Source organism: Lepidochelys kempii, chromosome 5 (assembly GCF_965140285.1).
Source record: "Lepidochelys kempii isolate rLepKem1 chromosome 5, rLepKem1.hap1, whole genome shotgun sequence".
In the NCBI taxonomy this organism is placed as follows: Eukaryota; Metazoa; Chordata; order Testudines; family Cheloniidae; genus Lepidochelys; species Lepidochelys kempii.
In genome coordinates this window covers 128,589,381-128,608,077 of record NC_136384.1, presented here as the reverse complement: position 1 = coordinate 128,608,077, position 18,697 = coordinate 128,589,381, and the positions used below count along the sequence as shown (strand labels likewise).

Sequence of the window (18,697 nt, the reverse complement as noted above, 5' to 3'; positions counted from 1 at the left end):
CTGCTATTTAGCCTTGCCCGGACCCCTCCTGGAGGTCGAGGATTGCGGCGAGAACCGACGCCCAGCGCGCACTGGTGAGTTCATCGGGAGCCTTGGAGGAGACGTGATTTGATCGACCCCGGAGGGCACAACGGTGCAACGCATTCATATAGTGGAGAAGCAGCTGTGGACGATGGTGAAGAACCGGTCCCTTGCATAAGGTAGGAACCTTTTGAAATCCGGATTGTATGCTCTGTTGGAACCTGGGGACGCCCAGAGTTACCCTGTAGGTATGGGACAGGGACAGAGCTCGGGGGTTAGGGCACGGTGTATGCCCCTAAAATGCATTCAAGCAAACTGGAAGGTATTTGGTGCAGATCCGATGACTAAGTGCCAATTAAAATGATTCTGTAAAGTTGACTGGCCTCAATATCAACTAGAGGACCAGAAGTGGTGGCCACCAGGAGGGTCAATTAATTACAACACGATCCTCCAATTAGTTTTGTTTTGTCAGTGAATGGGAAAATGGAATTGAAATTTTTGTATGCACAAGTGTTTATGGCTTTAAGAAATAGAACAGAGCTGTAATTCTGCAGAGCTGTAATCTGACTCCGACTGGTTCAGTAGTAGCTAATGTTAGTCCCCAGACCCCCACCCCCACTGTAATGGCATAGAATCATAGAATATCAGGGTTGGAAGGGACCTCAGGAGGTCATCTAGTCCAACCCCCTGGCCAAAAGCAGGACCCATACCCAACTAAATCATCCCAGCCAGGGCTCTGTCAAGCCTGACCTTAAAAACCTCCAAGGAAAGAGATTCCACTACCTCCCTAGGCAACGCATTCCAGTGTTTCACCACCCTCCTTGTGAAAAAGTTTTTCCTAATATCCAACCTAAACCTCCCCCACTGCAACTTGAGACCATTACTCCTTGTCCTGTCCTCTTCCACCACTGAGAATAGTCTAGAACCATCCTCTTTGGAACCCCCTTTCAGGTAGTTGAAAGCAGCTGTCAAATCCCCCCTCATTCTTCTCTTCTGCAGACTAAGCAATCCCAGTTCTCTCAGCCTCTCCTCATAACTCATGTGTTCCAGACCCCTAATCATTTTTGTTGCCCTTCGCTGGACTCTTTCCAATTTATCCACATCCTTCTTGTAGTGTGGAGCCCAAAACTGGACACAGTACTCCAGATGAGGCCTCACCAATGTCGAATAGAGGGGAACAATCACGTCCCTCGATCTGCTCGCTATGCCCCTACTTATACATCCCAAAATGCCATTGGCCTTCTTGGCAACAAGGGCACACTGCTGGTTCATATCCAGCTTCTCGTCCACTGTCACCCTAGGTCCTTTTCCGCAGAACTGCTGCCTAGCCATTCGGTCCCTAGTCTGTAGCTGTGCATTGGGTTCTTCCGTCCTAAGTGCAGGACCCTGCACTTATCCTTATTGAACCTCATCAGATTTCTTTTGGCCCAATCCTCCAATTTGTCTAGGTCCCTCTGTATCCTATCCCTCCCCTCCAGCGTATCTACCACTCCTCCCAGTTTAGTGTCATCCGCAAATTTGCTGAGAGTGCAATCCACACCATCCTCCAGATCATTTATGAAGATATTGAACAAAACCGGCCCCAGGACCGACCCCTGGGGCACTCCACTTGACACCGGCTTCCAACTAGACATGGAGCCATTGATCACTACCCGTTGAGCCTGACAATCTAGCCAGCTTTCTACCCACCTTATATTCATCCAGCCCATACGTCCTTAACTTGCTGACAAGAATACTGTGGGAGACTGTGTCAAAAGCTTTGCTAAAGTCAAGAAACAATACATCCACTGCTTTCCCTTCATCCACAGAACCAGTAATCTCATCATAGAAGGCGATTAGATTAGTCAGTCATGACCTTCCCTTGGTGAATCCATGCTGACTGTTCCTGATCACTTTCCTCTCATGTAAGTGCTTCAGGATTGATTCTTTGAGGACCTGCTCCATGATTTTTCCGGGGACTGAGGTGAGGCTTACTGGCCTGTAGTTCCCAGGATGCTCCTTCTTCCCTTTTTTAAAGATTGGCATTACATTAGCCTTTTTCCAGTCATCCGGGACTTCCCCCGTTCGCCACGAGTTTTCAAAGATAATGGCCAATGGCTCTGCAATCAAAGCCGCCAGTTCCTTTAGCACTCTCGGATGCAACTCATCCGGCCCCATGGACTTGTGCACATCCAGTTTTTCTAAATAGTCCCTAACCACCTCTTTCTCCACAGAGGGCTGGCCATCTATTCCCCATGTTGTGATGCCCAGCACAGCAGTCTGGGAGCTGACCTTGTTTGTGAAGACAGAGGCAAAAAGAGCATTGAGTACATTAGCTTTTTCCACCTCCTCTGTCACTAGGTTGCCTCCCTCATTCATTAAGGGGCCCACACTTTCCTTGGCTTTCTTCTTGTTGCCAACATACCTGAAGAAACTCTTCTTGTTACTCTTGACATCTCTCGCTAGCTGCAGCTCCAGGTGCGATTTGGCCCTCCTAATTTCATTCCTACATGCCCGAGCAATATTTTTATACTCTTCCCTGGTCATATGTCCAGTCTTCCACTTCTTGTAAGCTTCTTTTTTATGCTTAAGATCTGCTAGGATTTCACCGTTAAGCCAAGCTGGTCGCCTGCCATACTTACTATTCTTTCGACACATCGGGATGGTTTGTCCCTGTAACCTCAACAGGGATTCCTTGAAATACAGCCAGCTCTCCTGGACTCCTTTCCCCTTCATGTTAGTCCCCCACGGGATCCTACCCATCCGTTCCCTGAGGGAGTCGAAGTCTGCTTTCCTGAAGTCCAGGGTCCGTATCCTGCTGCTTACCTTTCTTCCCTGTGTCAGGATCCTGAACTCAACCAACTCATGGTCACTGCCGCCCAGATTCCCATCCACTTTTGCTTCCCCTACTAATTCTTCCCGGTTTGTGAGCAGCAGGTCAAGAAAAGCTCCCCCCCTAGTTGGCTCCTCTAGCACTTGCACCAGGAAATTGTCCCCTATGCTTTCCAAAAACTTCCTGGATTGTCTATGCACCGCTGTACTGCTCTCCCAGCAGATATCAGGAAAATTAAAGTCACCCATGTGTCCCCTTCGGCCCCCACACCGCCACCTTATAAGGGTAGGATGCCTCGGGTTACAGAGATTGCCCCCTCGGTGGGACTCTATCCTTTGCTTACAGAGACTGTTGTGGCTTGCCCAGGGGCAGACGGACGTCAGGCTACCACTATGTAAGTTTACACCCATGTGCCATTCAATCCAATAGACTTAGCAGCTTTTAAAACACAGGCTGGGGAATTCTCAACGAACCCAAGCAGGTTTATTTCAGTCTTTGAAGGGTGCCTTAGTAGTCATAAGCTGGATTGGGACAACTGTAATATCCTCCTGAGAACTCTGTTGTCTGAGGTAAAGGAATCAGGTTACAGGCAAGGGGAGCGTCAGCGTTCAAGCGAAAAAAAAAAAAAAAAAGGGAAAGGAAGCTATCTGTCAAGTTCCTACCCCAAGTAATTGTAAGTGGCTCAGGGCATTTCTGGGTATGGCAGGCTTTTGCAGGATATGGATCCCAGAGTTTGGACTGTGGACTAAACCCCTGTACGACTGTGTAAAAGGAGCAGATCATGACCCCTTCTGTTGGACCCCAGAGGCTGGCAGGGCATTTAAAATCCTGAAAAGAAAATTGATGGAAGCCCCGGCTCTGGGCCTGCCGGATCTCTCTAAGCTGTTTCAGTTGTATGTACATGAACGAAAGGGGGTGGCCCTAGGAGAGCTCACACAGCTGTTAGGAGCATGGAGACATCCCGTGGCTTATTTTTCTAAGCAACTGGATCAGGTTGCAAAGGGTTGGCCGGCATGTTTACGGGTGGTCGCAGCTACTGCCCTAGTGCTTGAGGAAGCCGAGAAGCTAACATTGGGAGGGGTTATGCAAATCTATACTCCCCATATGGTCCAAGGCTTATTGGATGCAAAGGGAGGGCTTTGGCTCACCCAGGCTCGGATTGTTCGGTACCAGGCTAAGCTGTTAGAGAACTCTGAAGTCACCCTACAGCCTTTCCCCTCCCTTAACCCAGCCACTCTCTTGCCAGAAACAGAGGAACAGAAACATGACTGTTTAGAGCTCATAGATGTCCAGTACTCCAGCTGTCCGGATTTAAAGGATGTACCCCTCCCAAATGCAGATTATGAGTGGTACACTGATGGTAGCAGTACTGGGCAAAGGAGGGAGGGTTATGCTGTTGTGACCCTCCATGACACTGTGGAAGCTGAAGGTTTGCCTGCTGGGACCTCTGCCCAGATTGCCGAACTAATAGCCCTGACCCGTGCACTTGAACTGTCAAAAGGAAAGCGGGTCAACATTTTTACTGATTCAACGTATGCTTTTGGTGTGCTGCATACTCATGCTAGCCTATGGAAGCAAAGGGGAATGCTGACAGCCCAAGGCTCCCCAGTCAAGTACAGGCCCCAAATCCTCCAGCTCCCAGAAGCCGTACAACTTCCCTCAGAAGCGGCGGTGGTACACTGTAAAGCCCATCAAAGGGAGGATCAAGATGTGGCCAGAGGTAACGCCCGGGCAGATAGAGAGGCTAAGCATGCTGCCACCCTGCCATCCCCTCAGACTGAGAACGCCCATATGCATGCCCTTATCCCATCAGTAGGGGAGCTTCCAACCCCTCAGTACTCTGGGGAGGAGAGACAGCTAACTGACAAACTCGGTCTCCGGGAAAAGGAGGGATGGCTCCATTCCCCAGAAAGGAAGGTCCTCTTACCAAAGGGCCTGATCCGGCCAGTGCTGCAGAAACTACATCAAACCACTCATGCTGGCAGGGAAGCACTTATCCAGCTAATGGGAAAATACTTTATCACTTCCGGACTCCAACCCCTGGCTGCCCAGGTACAAGCGGACTGCTTAGTCTGCCAAAAGAATAACCCCCGACCGGGACATCCTGTGCCACCAGCTGCCCTAGAACCCACTCCGGGCCCCAGACAAGTGTGGCAAATAGACTTTACTGAATTTCCCTGGACCCAAGCATTCAAATATCTCCTTGTCATAGTGGATCAGTTCAGCGGATGGCCAGAAAACTTCCCATGCCGTAATTGCACTGCCAGAACAGTGGCCCCCAAGTTTGTTAAGGAGATCATTCCTCGCTTTGGACTCCCCCTGTGGATGGAATCTGACAATGGGACACACTTCACGTCAAAAATCATTCAAAGCATCTTACATGCCTTACAGATCCCCTGGAAACTCCATACGCCCTGGAGACCGCAAGCCAGTGGGGTAGTGGAGCGGATCAATCAGACCCTTAAATGGCATCTCTCAAAAGTGCACCAAGAAGCCTCACTGCAATGGCCTGATGCTTTGCCCCTTGTCCTACTTCGTATCCGCGTTCTCCCAAAGGGTAGATTAGGGCTTAGTCCCTTTGAAATTATGTTTGGAAGGGCATGGCCTATGAATGGCATCCCGGTTCTGTCAGGGGAATGGGAGCTTGGTAATGTTTTTTTGTCACAGTATATGTGTTCCCTGTCTGCTGTTCTCTTCTCTCTTCACAGGTATACCAAGGATTCCCAGCCTCTCCCCTTGGACTCTCCCATCCACTCCTTACAGCCCGGTGACTCTGTGCTTGTTTGTACCTGGAAAGACGAGCCTCTCCAGGAAAAGTGGAAAGGACCCTATACCATCCTGCTGATCTCCCATAAAGCGGCAAAGATCGAGGGACACAAGAACTGGATCCATCACTCTTGTCTGAAGGCAGTACCTGCCCCCTCGTCAGCAGAACAGTGGACCGTCAACCTGCTGACTCCTCATCTAGTGATGATCTCGGGCTAAAGCTACTGTTTAAAAGACACAAATAGCAGGCACCTTTACGCTAAAATGGGCCCACCCAGGTACTGGAGACCCTGGGTTGAAAAGACTCTGGTGATAATTAATTGGGTAACATTGTTATTCTCTGTATTGTTATTTCCAAACTGTGCATATCGGAAGCATAACTCCTTTGTTTCGCTTGCACACCATGTTGCTACTTTAACAAACCAGACTGATTGCTGGGTATGTGCTCCAACTCCACTGTCCCCCAAAACGGGAATGCCCCTTGACTTGCTGCCCTTGACCCTAGCAGAATTAGCTGCCACCAAAGAGCAGGAAAGAACGGACTCGCCGTTCTGGAATAAGACTTTTTTACAGCAAGCCACCTATCAGGACCAGGAGTATTCAGTTGCAGTACTCACTGAGGGAGTGTTATGTTTTACCCGAAACCAGTCTGATCACTGTGGTCGTCCTGTGGGAAAAAGCTCCTGTGTTATTACACAGTGGGCTGATGGGTATAGGATAAAGACCAAATGGGGAGGCCAACAGTGTGGGTGTAATGGTTCCTCCCCTTTTAGGGAAACTCTTACAAATACTCTTACCACAAAAGAAAGGTTTGGAAATATAACTTGCCGTCCAGTTAATATCTCCAATGTAGCAAGCCACTACAGGTCCCTATGGCGAGCGTAATTTGAATGGCACAATTAGAAACGCCCCCACTTGTACCCAATCAGGAGGATGGGATGCCCCCTTAGGGGCATATGAACTGTTTGGAAAAGCAGCCAAAGCAGCCTTAAATATCCCAGGAATCCTCTAAAAAAAACAGTCCTTACTGGGCCCTACAAGGTCACTATTTTGTATGTGGCCGAAAGGCTTACAAGGTGCTGCCAGCCAATTGGACAGGTAGCTGTTATATAGCTCATGGAGTTCCTCATCTGTCAATAACTGCCACACTGCCCAAAGGAAAGATTAGAAATGCCCGAGACACCTCTGTTGAGTCACGAGAAAAGACCCTGCAATGACTGACTACGGCATTGGAGGGCAATATGAAGAATTCCCTCACAACCGAGAAGCTTGTAGGGTGCTCTGTACTGGGAATAGTGTCACTGTTTACCGGGCCAGCCATGGCATGCATAGGCCGCTATACTGTAAGGCTGCAAATGGTACTTGAGAAAGTGGCCTAAAGAAAGAGGTACAGCAGCTCAGGACGTTTTCCCTCCAAAACAGGCTGGCTTTGGACTATCTCTTGGCATCCCAAGGAGGGGTTGGTTCCCTCATCGGGCCCCGATGTTGTGTATATGTAAATGATAGCAGTTATGAGATCTATGAAAAGGTGGTAAAGGCTGAGGCCCATGCCCGAGCCAGAGCACAGGTTGCCTATACTGCCCCAGAGAGCGATTGGTTGCAAATCTTGTTTTCAGGCTGGGGTTTGTCGTCTTGGCTTGGTGGTTTATTTAGCCTGTTATTGAAACTTCTCTTTCCTGTATTGCTTGTATTACTGGTATTATGCTGTTCAGTATCATGTGTTAGGGCCCTTTTGCAGAAGTTAATAAGTCATTCTCTTCAGGGCTATCACAAAGTGCTTATGCAAAGTCGTATTGTAAAGAAATAAGTAGCCCAACTGAGAAAACTCAGAGCCAAGGTTGTTGAGTGTTCTCAAAGGAGGAAGTTGTTGGGGACACTGGGGCATGGCCATTAGGTAACTCGAGGGGATGGAAGACCACAAGAGTCGATGAAGCCCCTTCGCACTAGGCCCAAGTGTCCTTGGCCCCCCCTTGCCTGGAGGCACTCGCAGCAGCTCTGCGTACTAGGCCCTAGTGTCCTTGGCCCCCCGGCCTGGAGGCGCTCACAGCAGTTATGCTGAGGATCTGCAACAATATGTTGCAGAGTCAGACTGCCTGAAAGTAAGCAAGGCCGAACAGGGCAGATATGGGAGAACAATGCTGAATAAAGCAGCTTTATGTATAGTTTAACAAATGATACAGAGAACAAGGGAACTAGCTGGGAACTGGATTGGCTGGCTATATGGATACTTGGAGCAGCTTGCTATTGGATAAGTATGCTGGAAAAAAGGTTGTATAAAAGCCTGTGTAACTTCCTGCTCTGTGTGCAGGATTTGAGATTCTATTCTCCCTATACCTTTTTGCAGCTGCAAATAAACTTTTCTGCTTCTCCACCCCGTTGTGATTATTGGGTGTAGCACACCGGGTAGCGAACCAACTCAAGCTGTTGTTTAGCCTCTTGGCACTGGGTGCCGGCAACACTATGAACAGAGCTAGGTGTCATGGCTTGTTTAGCCTGGCTGCAGGTGACCATTCCCACCCTCTTGGCCCGCTTCACATGATTGGCCAAGTCTTCCCCCAACAGCATGGGGATGGGATAATCATCATAGACTGCAAAAGTCCATGTTCCTGACCAGCCCTGGTACTGGACAGGCAACTTGGCTGTAGGCAAATTGAAAGAGTTGGACTTGAAGGGTTGAATCATCACTTGGATCTCTGGGTTGATTAAATTGGCGTCCACTAAGGAAGCATGGATAGCTGACTCTTGTGCTCCAGTGTCCCTCCATGTGGTGCCCTTCTTCCCGCCCACACTCACAGTTTCCCTCTGCTCCAAGGGTATCTGGGAGGTATCTGGGCCTGAGGACCTTTGGTGTGATTCCGGTGCAATGAACTGTAATCTGTTGGGGTTCTTGGGGCAGTTGGGCCCAAATGCCCTGGCTCGTTACATTTAAAACATCGTCCAGCTGACGGGTCACTGGGGCGAGGTGGGTTGCTGGAGAACAGTGTGGCGGGACGATAAGGTGGCTGGAGGGTTCCTTGGGGGGTAGGTGGGGCCTTGGGCAGCCCCTGGTAAGAGGTTGTCCCTTCTGGTATCCGTTCCAACTGCGACCAGTTTTTTTCTTCTCTGCCACCTCCACCCATTTGGCTCCAATCTCCCCCGCCTCGATTACAGTTTTGGGTTTCCCATCTAGGATGTACCTTTCTATTTCCTCAGGAACACCCTCCAAGAACTGTTCCATTTGCATGGAGGATACATCCATCAATGGCTATTAATCATAGAATCACAGAATATCAGGGTTGGAAGGGACCTCAGGAGGTCCAATTGGGCCAATCCCCAATTTTTGCTCCAGATCCCTAAATGGCCCCCTTCAAGGATTGAACTCACAACCCTGGGTTTAGCAGGCCAATGCTCAAACCACTGAGCTATCCCTCCCCCATTAGCCAGGATGGGCAGGGATGCAAAACTGCTGCACATCACAGAATATTTTTAAAAGGTAAACAAACTAGGAAATTACATTAGAAAAACTGTTATAAGAACAAGGAGTTGATTAGGGTGCAGTTAAAGCACTCAAAAATTAGGAAATGCTAGAATCAAGGTTGCCTGTGCAACCTTAATTCTGCCCCTTGTGTGTGTGCATTACAATAGTCTAATTACATGATCACACTTTTTCCTACAGGACCCCTGCCTCATTCATGCACAGGATGGATACCCGATGGGCAGAATTAAGGTTACACGGGCAACTAAATCTCGCATTCCCCACCTTTGGCCTGCTTGACTTTGCAACCCAAGCAACACACTTTTAACGCAGTTTGTTCTGTAACACGAAAGGACAGTTTGCTGGCATATACAGGCCAACTATGCTTTCAACTAAATGCACTCTGCAGCTAACAGCCGTATGCCCAACTTGCATCTAAGGAAGGTGATGCTGCGATGGAAAAGCAAAATCTATTAGGCAGTCCTGGATGATTTTGTTGTCTGCTCTGGTGTTAATGCTTGTTTGTGTCATTGCTGTAGGACTGCCGGCAGGTCCAGTATCTGCTACAGGCTTTCCTTCCTGCTGCCTGTCTACTTCTAGCTGGTGAGGGACACTAGGTCCACACATGTTTCTTTAGGAAGTTCAGGCATGACAAGCCATGCAGCTGCAGCACTGGGGGACATGGCGTTTATCTATCCTAGTAGATTATGAAGACTGAGTTAGTGGCACATTGGGAACAGCATCAGCTAAAGGGGTTGCAGGGCTAAGGTTTCATAGAGCCGGGCTCCCTAAGCAGCTCTGCAGCTCCTAAACGAGCTCATGCCCCATTGCAGCACAGCAGAATGCACCGCCATAGCTCTTCTTCTGAGGAAGCTCCCTCAGCTCCTGTTGCTAATAGTGGGTCAGCTAGCCCCTGCCTCATGGCCAGCCCATCTCGTCCCCTTGCCACCTCCATCCTCACTCCACTGTTCCAGCTCCCCCACCCCCAGAATTGTCTCCATTGTTGTACCATGTTACGGCTGTGTCGTGCTGCCCGGTTTTGTAGTGCCTAGTATTGCTGCTTTGTCAAGTTGTGCAATTGCAGAGTTCTGCTGGAGATCCCGTGAGACATGCAGTGTTTGGAGACATGCACGCACTGCAAGTCAGTTACATGAAGCTCCAAAAAGGGATCAGGCTTCTCCAGGGTGGGAGGAAGGGAACCGTTTAAATTGGATTGTTTAGCAACATTATTGGCATCCGACGTGGCTTTTCATTCCACCCTCCCACCTGGAAACTGCTGTCATAGCAATGACAGCAGGGAAAGCACCAGCAAGTGGGGTGTGAGAAATAGCTGCTGGCTCCCAGTTGGCCAGCCCAGCGTCAGCCCAAGGGATGGTAATGAAGCATATTCCAACAGGAATCCATTCCGTGGCACAGTAAGGAACTCTGGTCATAGACTGCCTGGGGATCGGGTAGGACACCCCTCAGTTATACACATCAATGCGTTTTAAGACAAGGGGGCACTTACCTGTCCAGTCTAACGCTCCACCTTCCTCAATGTCACAGGTAGAGAATGGAGCCGTGGAAATCTGCACCGTGAGGGCTTGCACTAGAAGCATTAAGATCACTCCTTGGATCTGACTGCACAGAGACAAACCATCATTGAGCTAATCTCCTAGTCCTGATTCATCAGTCCCATAGCCAAAGCAGGGCCACCCCTCAGGCAGATGGAGTCTCCCCTTGCACAGCTAGCTTCTCATCTGTAAGCGGGGACGGGGACAGTTATGATTAATTCTCCAAGGGCCTTTCATCCCCTTGTCTGGTATGATGAAGCTACCCAAAGGCAGTTATTAGGTTAAGCCTTTGTCTCGTGTGTAGACAAGAATACAATTAACAAACATCCAGTAATGTAGTACTTTTGAAAATTTTATACACAGATGTACAATAGGCAGAGACCACGAGCACTTAACCAAGCACACAAGCCTACATAAAGGGCAGTGTTTCTAGTGTGTGGAGGATTGCATCCCAGAGATATGCATTAGAGTATGAATAACAGGATGCCACGGCTGCCACCACACCTCCTGTCAAACCACACCCTTTTGGACTGTTAAAAGTGGTGGCTTGGCAAGTGGTAGAGGCTTAAAATTCTCTTCCCCACTGCTCCACTGAGCAGAAGAAAAACTTGCTCCCACCCTGCTCATCTTGGAGTGGGGCCATAACAAGCCACACAACCAATCAAACAGAGAGGCCAATTGTGAAAAGGTCTGGTAATCCCTGCTTTAGACTCTGGAGGGTGCCCTGTGTTTGTTTTCCTGAATCTTTCTCCTGGCCTGTGGGCAAGTGCACCCCCGGCTACAGCCCAGAGCAGTAATGTCAGAATCTCCATTGTAAATTCAGCACTACTGCATCCCGTTAAAGGAGAACCTATCTCTAAAGCACGTTGCCCAAGACACAGCCAGGCGACTGTAGAAGGAAATGTTCCAATCCCGTTAACTGATTAAATAGGTATCTAAGCCAGTGGAAGACCAAGTGTGATTGACTCATGACGGATGCCACCATACTTCTGTCTGTCCCAGAGGAGCATTTTGACCAAATCTGGGCCAGTAGGACAGCAATATGCAACATCCTCTATGCTTCACCTTGAAGTTCTCCCCACTGCTCAGGGATCATCTGTTCTTTTTGCTGGGGAAGTAGGTTTTCAAAGCTTCGTAGATTTCAAGACCAGAAGTGGTTGTCTAGTCTGACCTCCTGCATGACAGGCAAAGGAACTTCCCCAAAATAATTCCTAGAACAGATTTTTTAGAAGAATATACAATCCTGATTTTAAAAGGGTTGGTGAAGGAGAATCTACCATGACCTTTGGTAAATTCAGAGGTGAAAGTAAGCCGGTATGGTCCAGTAAGGCATACCGGCAAGAGCTGGTGTGCCGTGCCGGACTAGACCAACTTCCCCAGGCTGGTGATTTAAAGGGCCCGGGGCTCCCTTCGGCAGCCGGAGCCCCATGCCCTTTACATCGCTGCCAGAGCCCTGGGGTAGCAGTGGCAAGGCTCCGGCAGTGATTTAAAGGGCCCCGGGCTCCAGCCGCTGCTACCGCAGTGGACCCCCAGGCCCTTTAAATATCCGCCTGAACCCTGGGGTAGCAGTGGCAGCTGGGAGCCCCTGGGGCTCTGTCGGCGATTTAAAGGGCCCGGGACTCTGCTGTGGTAGTGGTGGCCTGGGCCCTTCAAATCGCCCCTGAGCCCAGGGGGCTCCCAGCCGCCTCTGCAGCTGGTAGCTCTGGGGGCCAGGGGATCACAGCCACCGCTACCACAGCTGGAGCCCCGAGGCCTTTAAATCTTGATTTAAAGGCCCTGAGTATTTAAAGGCCCCGCCTCTTCTGGTTGAGGCCACGCCCCCTGCTCAGGACTCCGGCATACCAGTAAGTCCTTTAAGTTACTTTCACCCCCGGGTAAATTGTTCCAAACTGTTACAAATGTATGATATATTTCCAGTCTGAATTTGTTTAGCTTCAACTTCCAGTCATTGGGGCATGTTAGGCCTCCCTCTGCTAGACTGAGATAGGTACATCATGATCCAGTGGCTAGAAACTGAAGCACGGGGCAGTGTTGTCTCAACAGGTGTCAAAGCTAGCTGTTAAGAGAGGCTGTTTCCGAACTTCACACAGAGCGGGACTGATCCTGAGCTCCCACTGGACTTTCTCTTTGTCCCCTCCCATACACCAGTCCCACAGCTCTCTTTACGTCTAGCTAGTTGTCTTTTGCAGCGACTCCTTTGAATAGCTCCCTCCAGCAACATGAAACTATCACGGCCAGTTGCAGTGAATCAGCTGTACAGCATCAACCAGCGTTCTCAGAGCAGCTGGGATCCTTTTACCTTCCACCTCAGACCACATACTGACAGCTGGCTGCTACCAGCATTGACTTCACTCATTGTCGTAGGTAATGGAGGTGGAAGAAACTGGTAATGTGACTAGAACATAGCGCTCTGCTGTTCTTTATCTGCAAGATGCTGCTGTTGATGGCTGAACTACATGGTCTGCAGTTTCCACAGTACGCATCCGATGAAGTGAGCTGTAGCTCACGAAAGCTCATGCTCAAATAAATTGGTTAGTCTCTAAGGTGCCACAAGTACTCCTCTTCTTTTTGCGAATACAGACTAACACGGCTGTTACTCTGAAACCATACATTTCTGTTGAGTCTGACTAGGTGACTTACCTTGAAACAAAAATGAAGCCTGTGGATGTTCCCTCTCCCACGGGGTAGGAGCATTCTACCGCTAGCTCCATAGCAATGGGGTAGATAGAAAAGCCAAAGAACCCAAACAGCGAGCTGATCAGAGCCAGTGGAATGGCTTGATTCCTGAACTGAGACATCTGCAGTGAGAGAGAGTGGCAAGGCATTACATCAGCACAGCTGCATGGCAAGTCTGCGGGGTGCTTCGAGTCAACATCAGGCAGTCACCAATATGAAGTCCACGGTATTTACCATTTCTGTTAGCGGCCTCCCCACCTTCCCTAAAGCTCTCAAATGTGACCTATTTGCATGGAACTGTGTGTTAGGGGATGGAGACATTCGTTTTCTTGTATGCTTGGCCCCCGCAGCTCCTACTGACGTCAATGGAGCTGGGGCAGTGTGTGTGTGAGTGTGTGTGTGTGTGGGGGGAATCAGCACTTTGGAAAGTCAGGCTTTTGTTTCGTGCAGGGGCAATGACCCAGTGGAGGCTCAGTTTGGCCTCCAGAGAGATGGGAGCTCAGAAAATTACCAGGGTTTAAGTTCAGTTTCTTTCTGTCTGTGTCCCTGGGGCATTTGAAAAACCCCAAACCAATTCCATCAACTGCTCTGATGAATTCAGTGTGGAACAAGCTCACCCCAGCTCAGAGCGAGTGGTAAAAAGTAGAGCCCAGTCCAGCCACTGAAAAAAGAGCTAAATTGGTAAGTCAGGTGGTTCCAGGGGAGAGGGCCTTCTCTTTCCTCTGCACAGTTGGTCCTGACACGTCTCATTTCTCTCCAGACGCTACTTGAGACAGTGCTGTGCAGAGAGTTGTGAGGCAGAGAAAGACACTAGGTGGACTCTTTGGCATGTCTGTAGCCAGAATGCTCCAAACACATGGCCTATCCTGCCCAGACATGCTGATTTACGAGCACTGGGCAGACAGGGACCTGCCAAGACTCTGTGCATCCACAATATCCATCAAAACTGTCAGAGTACCCAATGGATTTGGATGGCAATATTTTAACAGAGGTGTTTGTGTTGTCACAGCATCTAGGAACCCCAGCCTTGGGCAAGAGCCCCATTGGGCAAGGTGCTGTACAAACACGTGGCAAAAAGACCTAACTCTGCTCTAAGTAGCTTAAGTAGTTCACCGTCCCCAACATTTTAGTACAATATTAGGAAGTGGTTTTTTGTTTCTTCTGGATCAGCATCACTTCCGTTCTGTATCTATATAGTAGAACCCCTCAGGAATGGAGGTTGTTCGTAAGACTGAAATGTTAATAACTCTGAACAAAATCTTATGGCTGTTCTTTCAAAAGTTTACAACTGAACCGTGACTCAACACAGCTCTGAAACTTTACTATGCAGAAAAAAATGCTACTTTCCCTTTATTTTTTTTTGGTACTTTGTTTAACACAATACTGTATCTGCCATTTCTTTTTGGTCTCTGCTGCTGCCTGATTGCGCGCTTCTGGTTCCAAATGAGGTGTGGGGTTGACCGGTCAGTGTGTAACTCTGAGGTTCTACTGCCTGAGTGCAGATGGATGCTGTGTTTATCACCCCCTCAGGGAAGGAGGGATCCGCCTGTGGAGAAGGCATCAACTGAGAGATCTGGGGGTCTAATGAAGCTTGGCCACAGACATCTTGTACAATGTCAGGCGAGTCACTGTGCCTCTCTTTACAGTGGGGTTATAAAGGTACTCGACTCACAGGGGTATTGTGAGGCATATTTCAGTCATGTTTGTGGAGCATGTTGAGATTTTAGAGACAGAAGAAGCTATGGATCTAGTGCTCTAGTATCAGTCCATCGAAGAACTAAGAGCCTGCCACCAGCCGTACCCACAAAAATGGCCTGACGCTTGCCATGTCTACTTTACAGTCCTGTGCTCGATTCCCCTTGGAGCAATTCCACATGTAGGAGGGCTTTGCTGTCTCTGGCAAACATTTCCATCATCTTTGAATGTATGGACTTGTGCGCTACCTGGGATAAAAGCCATTAACACTCATGCGTCAGGGCCTAAACTGATCTCTAGCTGAGTTCAGGAGATGACTTCCCCTAACCCTGGTCTCTGTGGGATGGGCTGCCCAGTTAGATGCATTACACAGAGTTCCCTGCCTTCCTTGGTCATCTGGTATTGGCCACTGTCAGAGCCAGCAGGCAGGATTAGGTGTTTAATGATACTTAGCAATTCAAATGCTTTATGCTCACAAGGCACTGCCCCGATGTTAATTAATGCTCACAACGTTCCTGGGAATTAAATAAATTAACCCCATTGCTCCAGATTGAAGAAGACAAGGCAACGGTTCCAAGGTTGCACACTGAGTTAGTGGCAGATTCTGGAAATGGTGTTCATTGAACTGCCCCAATCCGTTGGGAACAATCCCCCAAGTTATATTGTAACAAAGAACCCTATTCCTAATAAACAGAATTGTCGTCAGTGAAAGTGACCTAGTAGCGGATTGAAGTCACTGGGAGTTACTGAATGTTTTATCAGACAGCTGCAGAAATGGGCTTTAACTACATCTTTGCAGACAAGAGGAAGTGTGACGCAGAACTTACTACTGCAAATGCGATGCTGGCTAGTGCAGTCAGGCAGAAACAGACCTTGGTGGATTCTATAAATTTTCTGGTCTTGTCGACGTACAGTCCCAGAAGGAAGGCGCCAAGTAACCCAAACACAGTGAACAATGCACCATTCAGGCCTGCAAAGAACTACAGGGGAATAGAAATGAGTGTCTGAGCAACTACTATTAGGAGGTGAGAGTTAGTTACATTACCAATATTTAACCACACGGACAGGTTTATGAACAGTAGGCTGTGGGCCACCAGTCTATTTAACGTGCTTTTCCTTTGTATCCATACCAATATTGAAAACCTCCCCAGGACACGCATCTAGAATAGCAAGCAACTGGCCCAGGTGGTGACAATCCCAAAAGGTGTCCGGAGGAAATGCTCAGATCCCGTAGAGACGGGAGTGGAGTAAGACCATATGCGGATAAAAGCAGACTGGGTAAGTGCATCTAGGCTGGTCATTTTAACGTTGTATACATAGAACGGTGGAGCTTGATTTCCCCCAGAGCAAACAACTGTTACTCTTAAGCATGTACTACTGCTTTCTAAGTGAATGTGATAGGAGCCTCTTTAAGTGGTGGTCGTGTACCTCAAAAGGTAAAAAACCCATTTTCGATATTACTCTGTTTTTACTAGACAGCGACTTGCAGGGCAACGTTTCATGAATACAGAGGAACAGAGAACCACGTACAGTGGTACCCATGTGTGTGTGTTGTGCTCCTCAACCTTATCTCCCTTCTGAGTTTCCTCATCTCATTCCTCCTGTGCTTTGTCATGATTTGCCTAGCTATGCAGAACACCATTGTTTATTCTCCATCTGGCCGCCTTAGCCAGCAGGGCCAGTATGGCCTTCCATGCACAGCCTTCCGAACTTCCCTTTAAACATGCCTGGAATTGAGGGAGAAGGACTCATAGCTCACATCCTCTTCCCATTGCCCTGGGATCACCTACTGCAATGGAGGGAGCACTTATGAGTTTTGCTGTGACCATGCTGGGTTGGAGACTGCATGCTGCACAAACTGAGGTGCTGGAGACAAATACAAGGCTGAGCCACAAGAGAGGGCTTTGGGGGAGATGTTTATTGGAGGGTATAAATGTAGCCGAGAGGTGACCACCTCTGCTCATGTGCATTTGGCTAAGGACACATGCGGCAATGAAATAACCCAGTCCACCTTGCTTTGAGTTTCCAGTTCCCTCTCACCTCTGTCTGAGCCTTTGCCCCATATTTGCATATTGGGAGAGGATCATAAGGGACTGCATTTAGCTGCATTTAACCCCTCTACAATCAATTAAAAGCCTTTATTTTACAAAGTAAAATCCAGCAAGAGAAGAGTTTCATTCACAAGTGGTGACACAACCAAGGATACGAATTAAACATCAGATAACGTATCGTATTTAAAGACTGATGATGTACCTTGATGTATGCTAGTCTGGTACATCTCAGACACTGATAAGCTAGTTTAGACAAGTGCACCACATCAAGTGGCTTCATCTTGTTTTGATCACTAATTAGTGGAGGTTCATTTCAACCGTATAACAAATAATGCGTAAGATGCAAAAAGGCCTTACATTTGAATACCCCTTTACACACAGGATCTGTTCCAGAAGAGTCGAAAAGCAGGTGAACATCCCAATCCCTGCTCCAAAACAGACCATCAGGATGATGTATGGTTTATTTCTCAGAAGCTGCAAAGTTCAGAATGTAGGTTTAAAAAAATAGGTTCCAGTTACTTGGGCAACAAATCTCAGCACCCGCCCACCTGCTGGCCTGCCCACAACAACAGGATAGCTGAGGGTGACAATGACACCATGGAAGCCAGGCAGCATGTACACTTGCTCCTGCCTCAGCATAGAGGGCTGGACATGGTGACCTCTCAAGGTCATGTCCTGCCCTACAGTTCTAGGATGCTATGTTTGATTCCAGGGCTTACTTCTCTGCATGACACTTACCATTTTCAAGCCTGTGAAAAATGGCTGCGAGGTGGAATATGTGGCGCTTGCTGATGGTGGAGTTGGAGGGACCTTGTCGTGAACACCAACCGTGGCTAGGATGCAGGCTGTGACTGCAGGGATGACGTACAGTCCAAGCTAGGAAACCCAAAGCAAAGACACGTAACCAGGTTGCCTGACTCCAATGCTACTGAATATATAAACCAAAATGACGCTGCATACTAATTAATCAGCTTTTGCTTACCATCAGTGGTATATCTTTTTCTTCAGACACAAGTGCAGGGGACAGCAAGTTAGCGGTAAGAATTCCCAAAGGATTAGCTAGATTGAAATAAAAAAGACAATGTTTTTCTATATAAATTGAGAGAATGTTCCACATTTATCAAAATGTCATGAGACATCCATTTCACAGCATCCTCAGTTTAAATGAAACCATGGCTGGGGGGGAGGGGCAGAGGGGATCAGGAACAAGACATCTGTAAGGTTACATTTGGAGGGTAAAACTCACAAAAATACTTAAGTGTCTTAGCCTTTTCTAGAAATTTTACCTGGAATTCAACTAGGGAAATAAGACTAGGCAGGATCTCCTAGGTCATTAAGTCCAGTCCCCTGCTACTGCAGGCAATCCTGTCCTATCATCCTGTTCATAAACTTGTCAAGCTTTCCCTCTTCAAGCTAGTTGGGGTGTTTGGCCCTGCAGAACCTCACTCCTCTGATGGTTAGAAGCCTCCTTCTAATTTCCAGCCTAAAGGTATTCCTGGCCACTTTACCTCCATTTGTTCTTGTGTCACCTTAACTTTTTGATTTAATTGTTCCCCCTAAGCATGGTAAAAAAACACATCCATCCTAGTCTTTAAATAATTCTTCATTCCTTCTCACCTACCGCCCCCAGTGCTAGTACAGGCCCATACGCTATGCAGTGCAGACTCGC

The 18,697-nt window shown here is 48.4% G+C and overlaps 1 protein-coding gene across 4 annotated transcripts in view; it reads right to left on the bottom strand.

The window, feature by feature from the left end:
• Positions 1 to 18,697, bottom strand: part of SLC49A3 (solute carrier family 49 member 3) — a 53,237-nt gene that overhangs the window by 13,760 nt on the left and 20,780 nt on the right. For 2 of the 4 annotated variants that reach the window (XR_012159155.2, XM_073345799.2), the window contains exons 4-9: positions 18,011 to 18,087; positions 17,767 to 17,904; positions 17,386 to 17,502; positions 15,805 to 15,957; positions 13,247 to 13,404; positions 10,561 to 10,673 (exon numbers count right to left, since the gene is read on the bottom strand). Coding sequence is in view for 3 of the 4 variants with exons in the window: in XM_073345799.2 (XP_073201900.1) it covers positions 10,561 to 10,673; positions 13,247 to 13,404; positions 15,805 to 15,957; positions 17,386 to 17,502; positions 17,767 to 17,904; positions 18,011 to 18,087 (756 nt within the window). In the remaining variant the exon portion in view is untranslated. The remainder of the gene's footprint in view (positions 1 to 10,560; positions 10,674 to 13,246; positions 13,405 to 15,804; positions 15,958 to 17,385; positions 17,503 to 17,766; positions 17,905 to 18,010; positions 18,088 to 18,697) is intronic. The other 2 variants (XM_073345801.2, XM_073345800.2) reach the window with 2 other exon arrangements.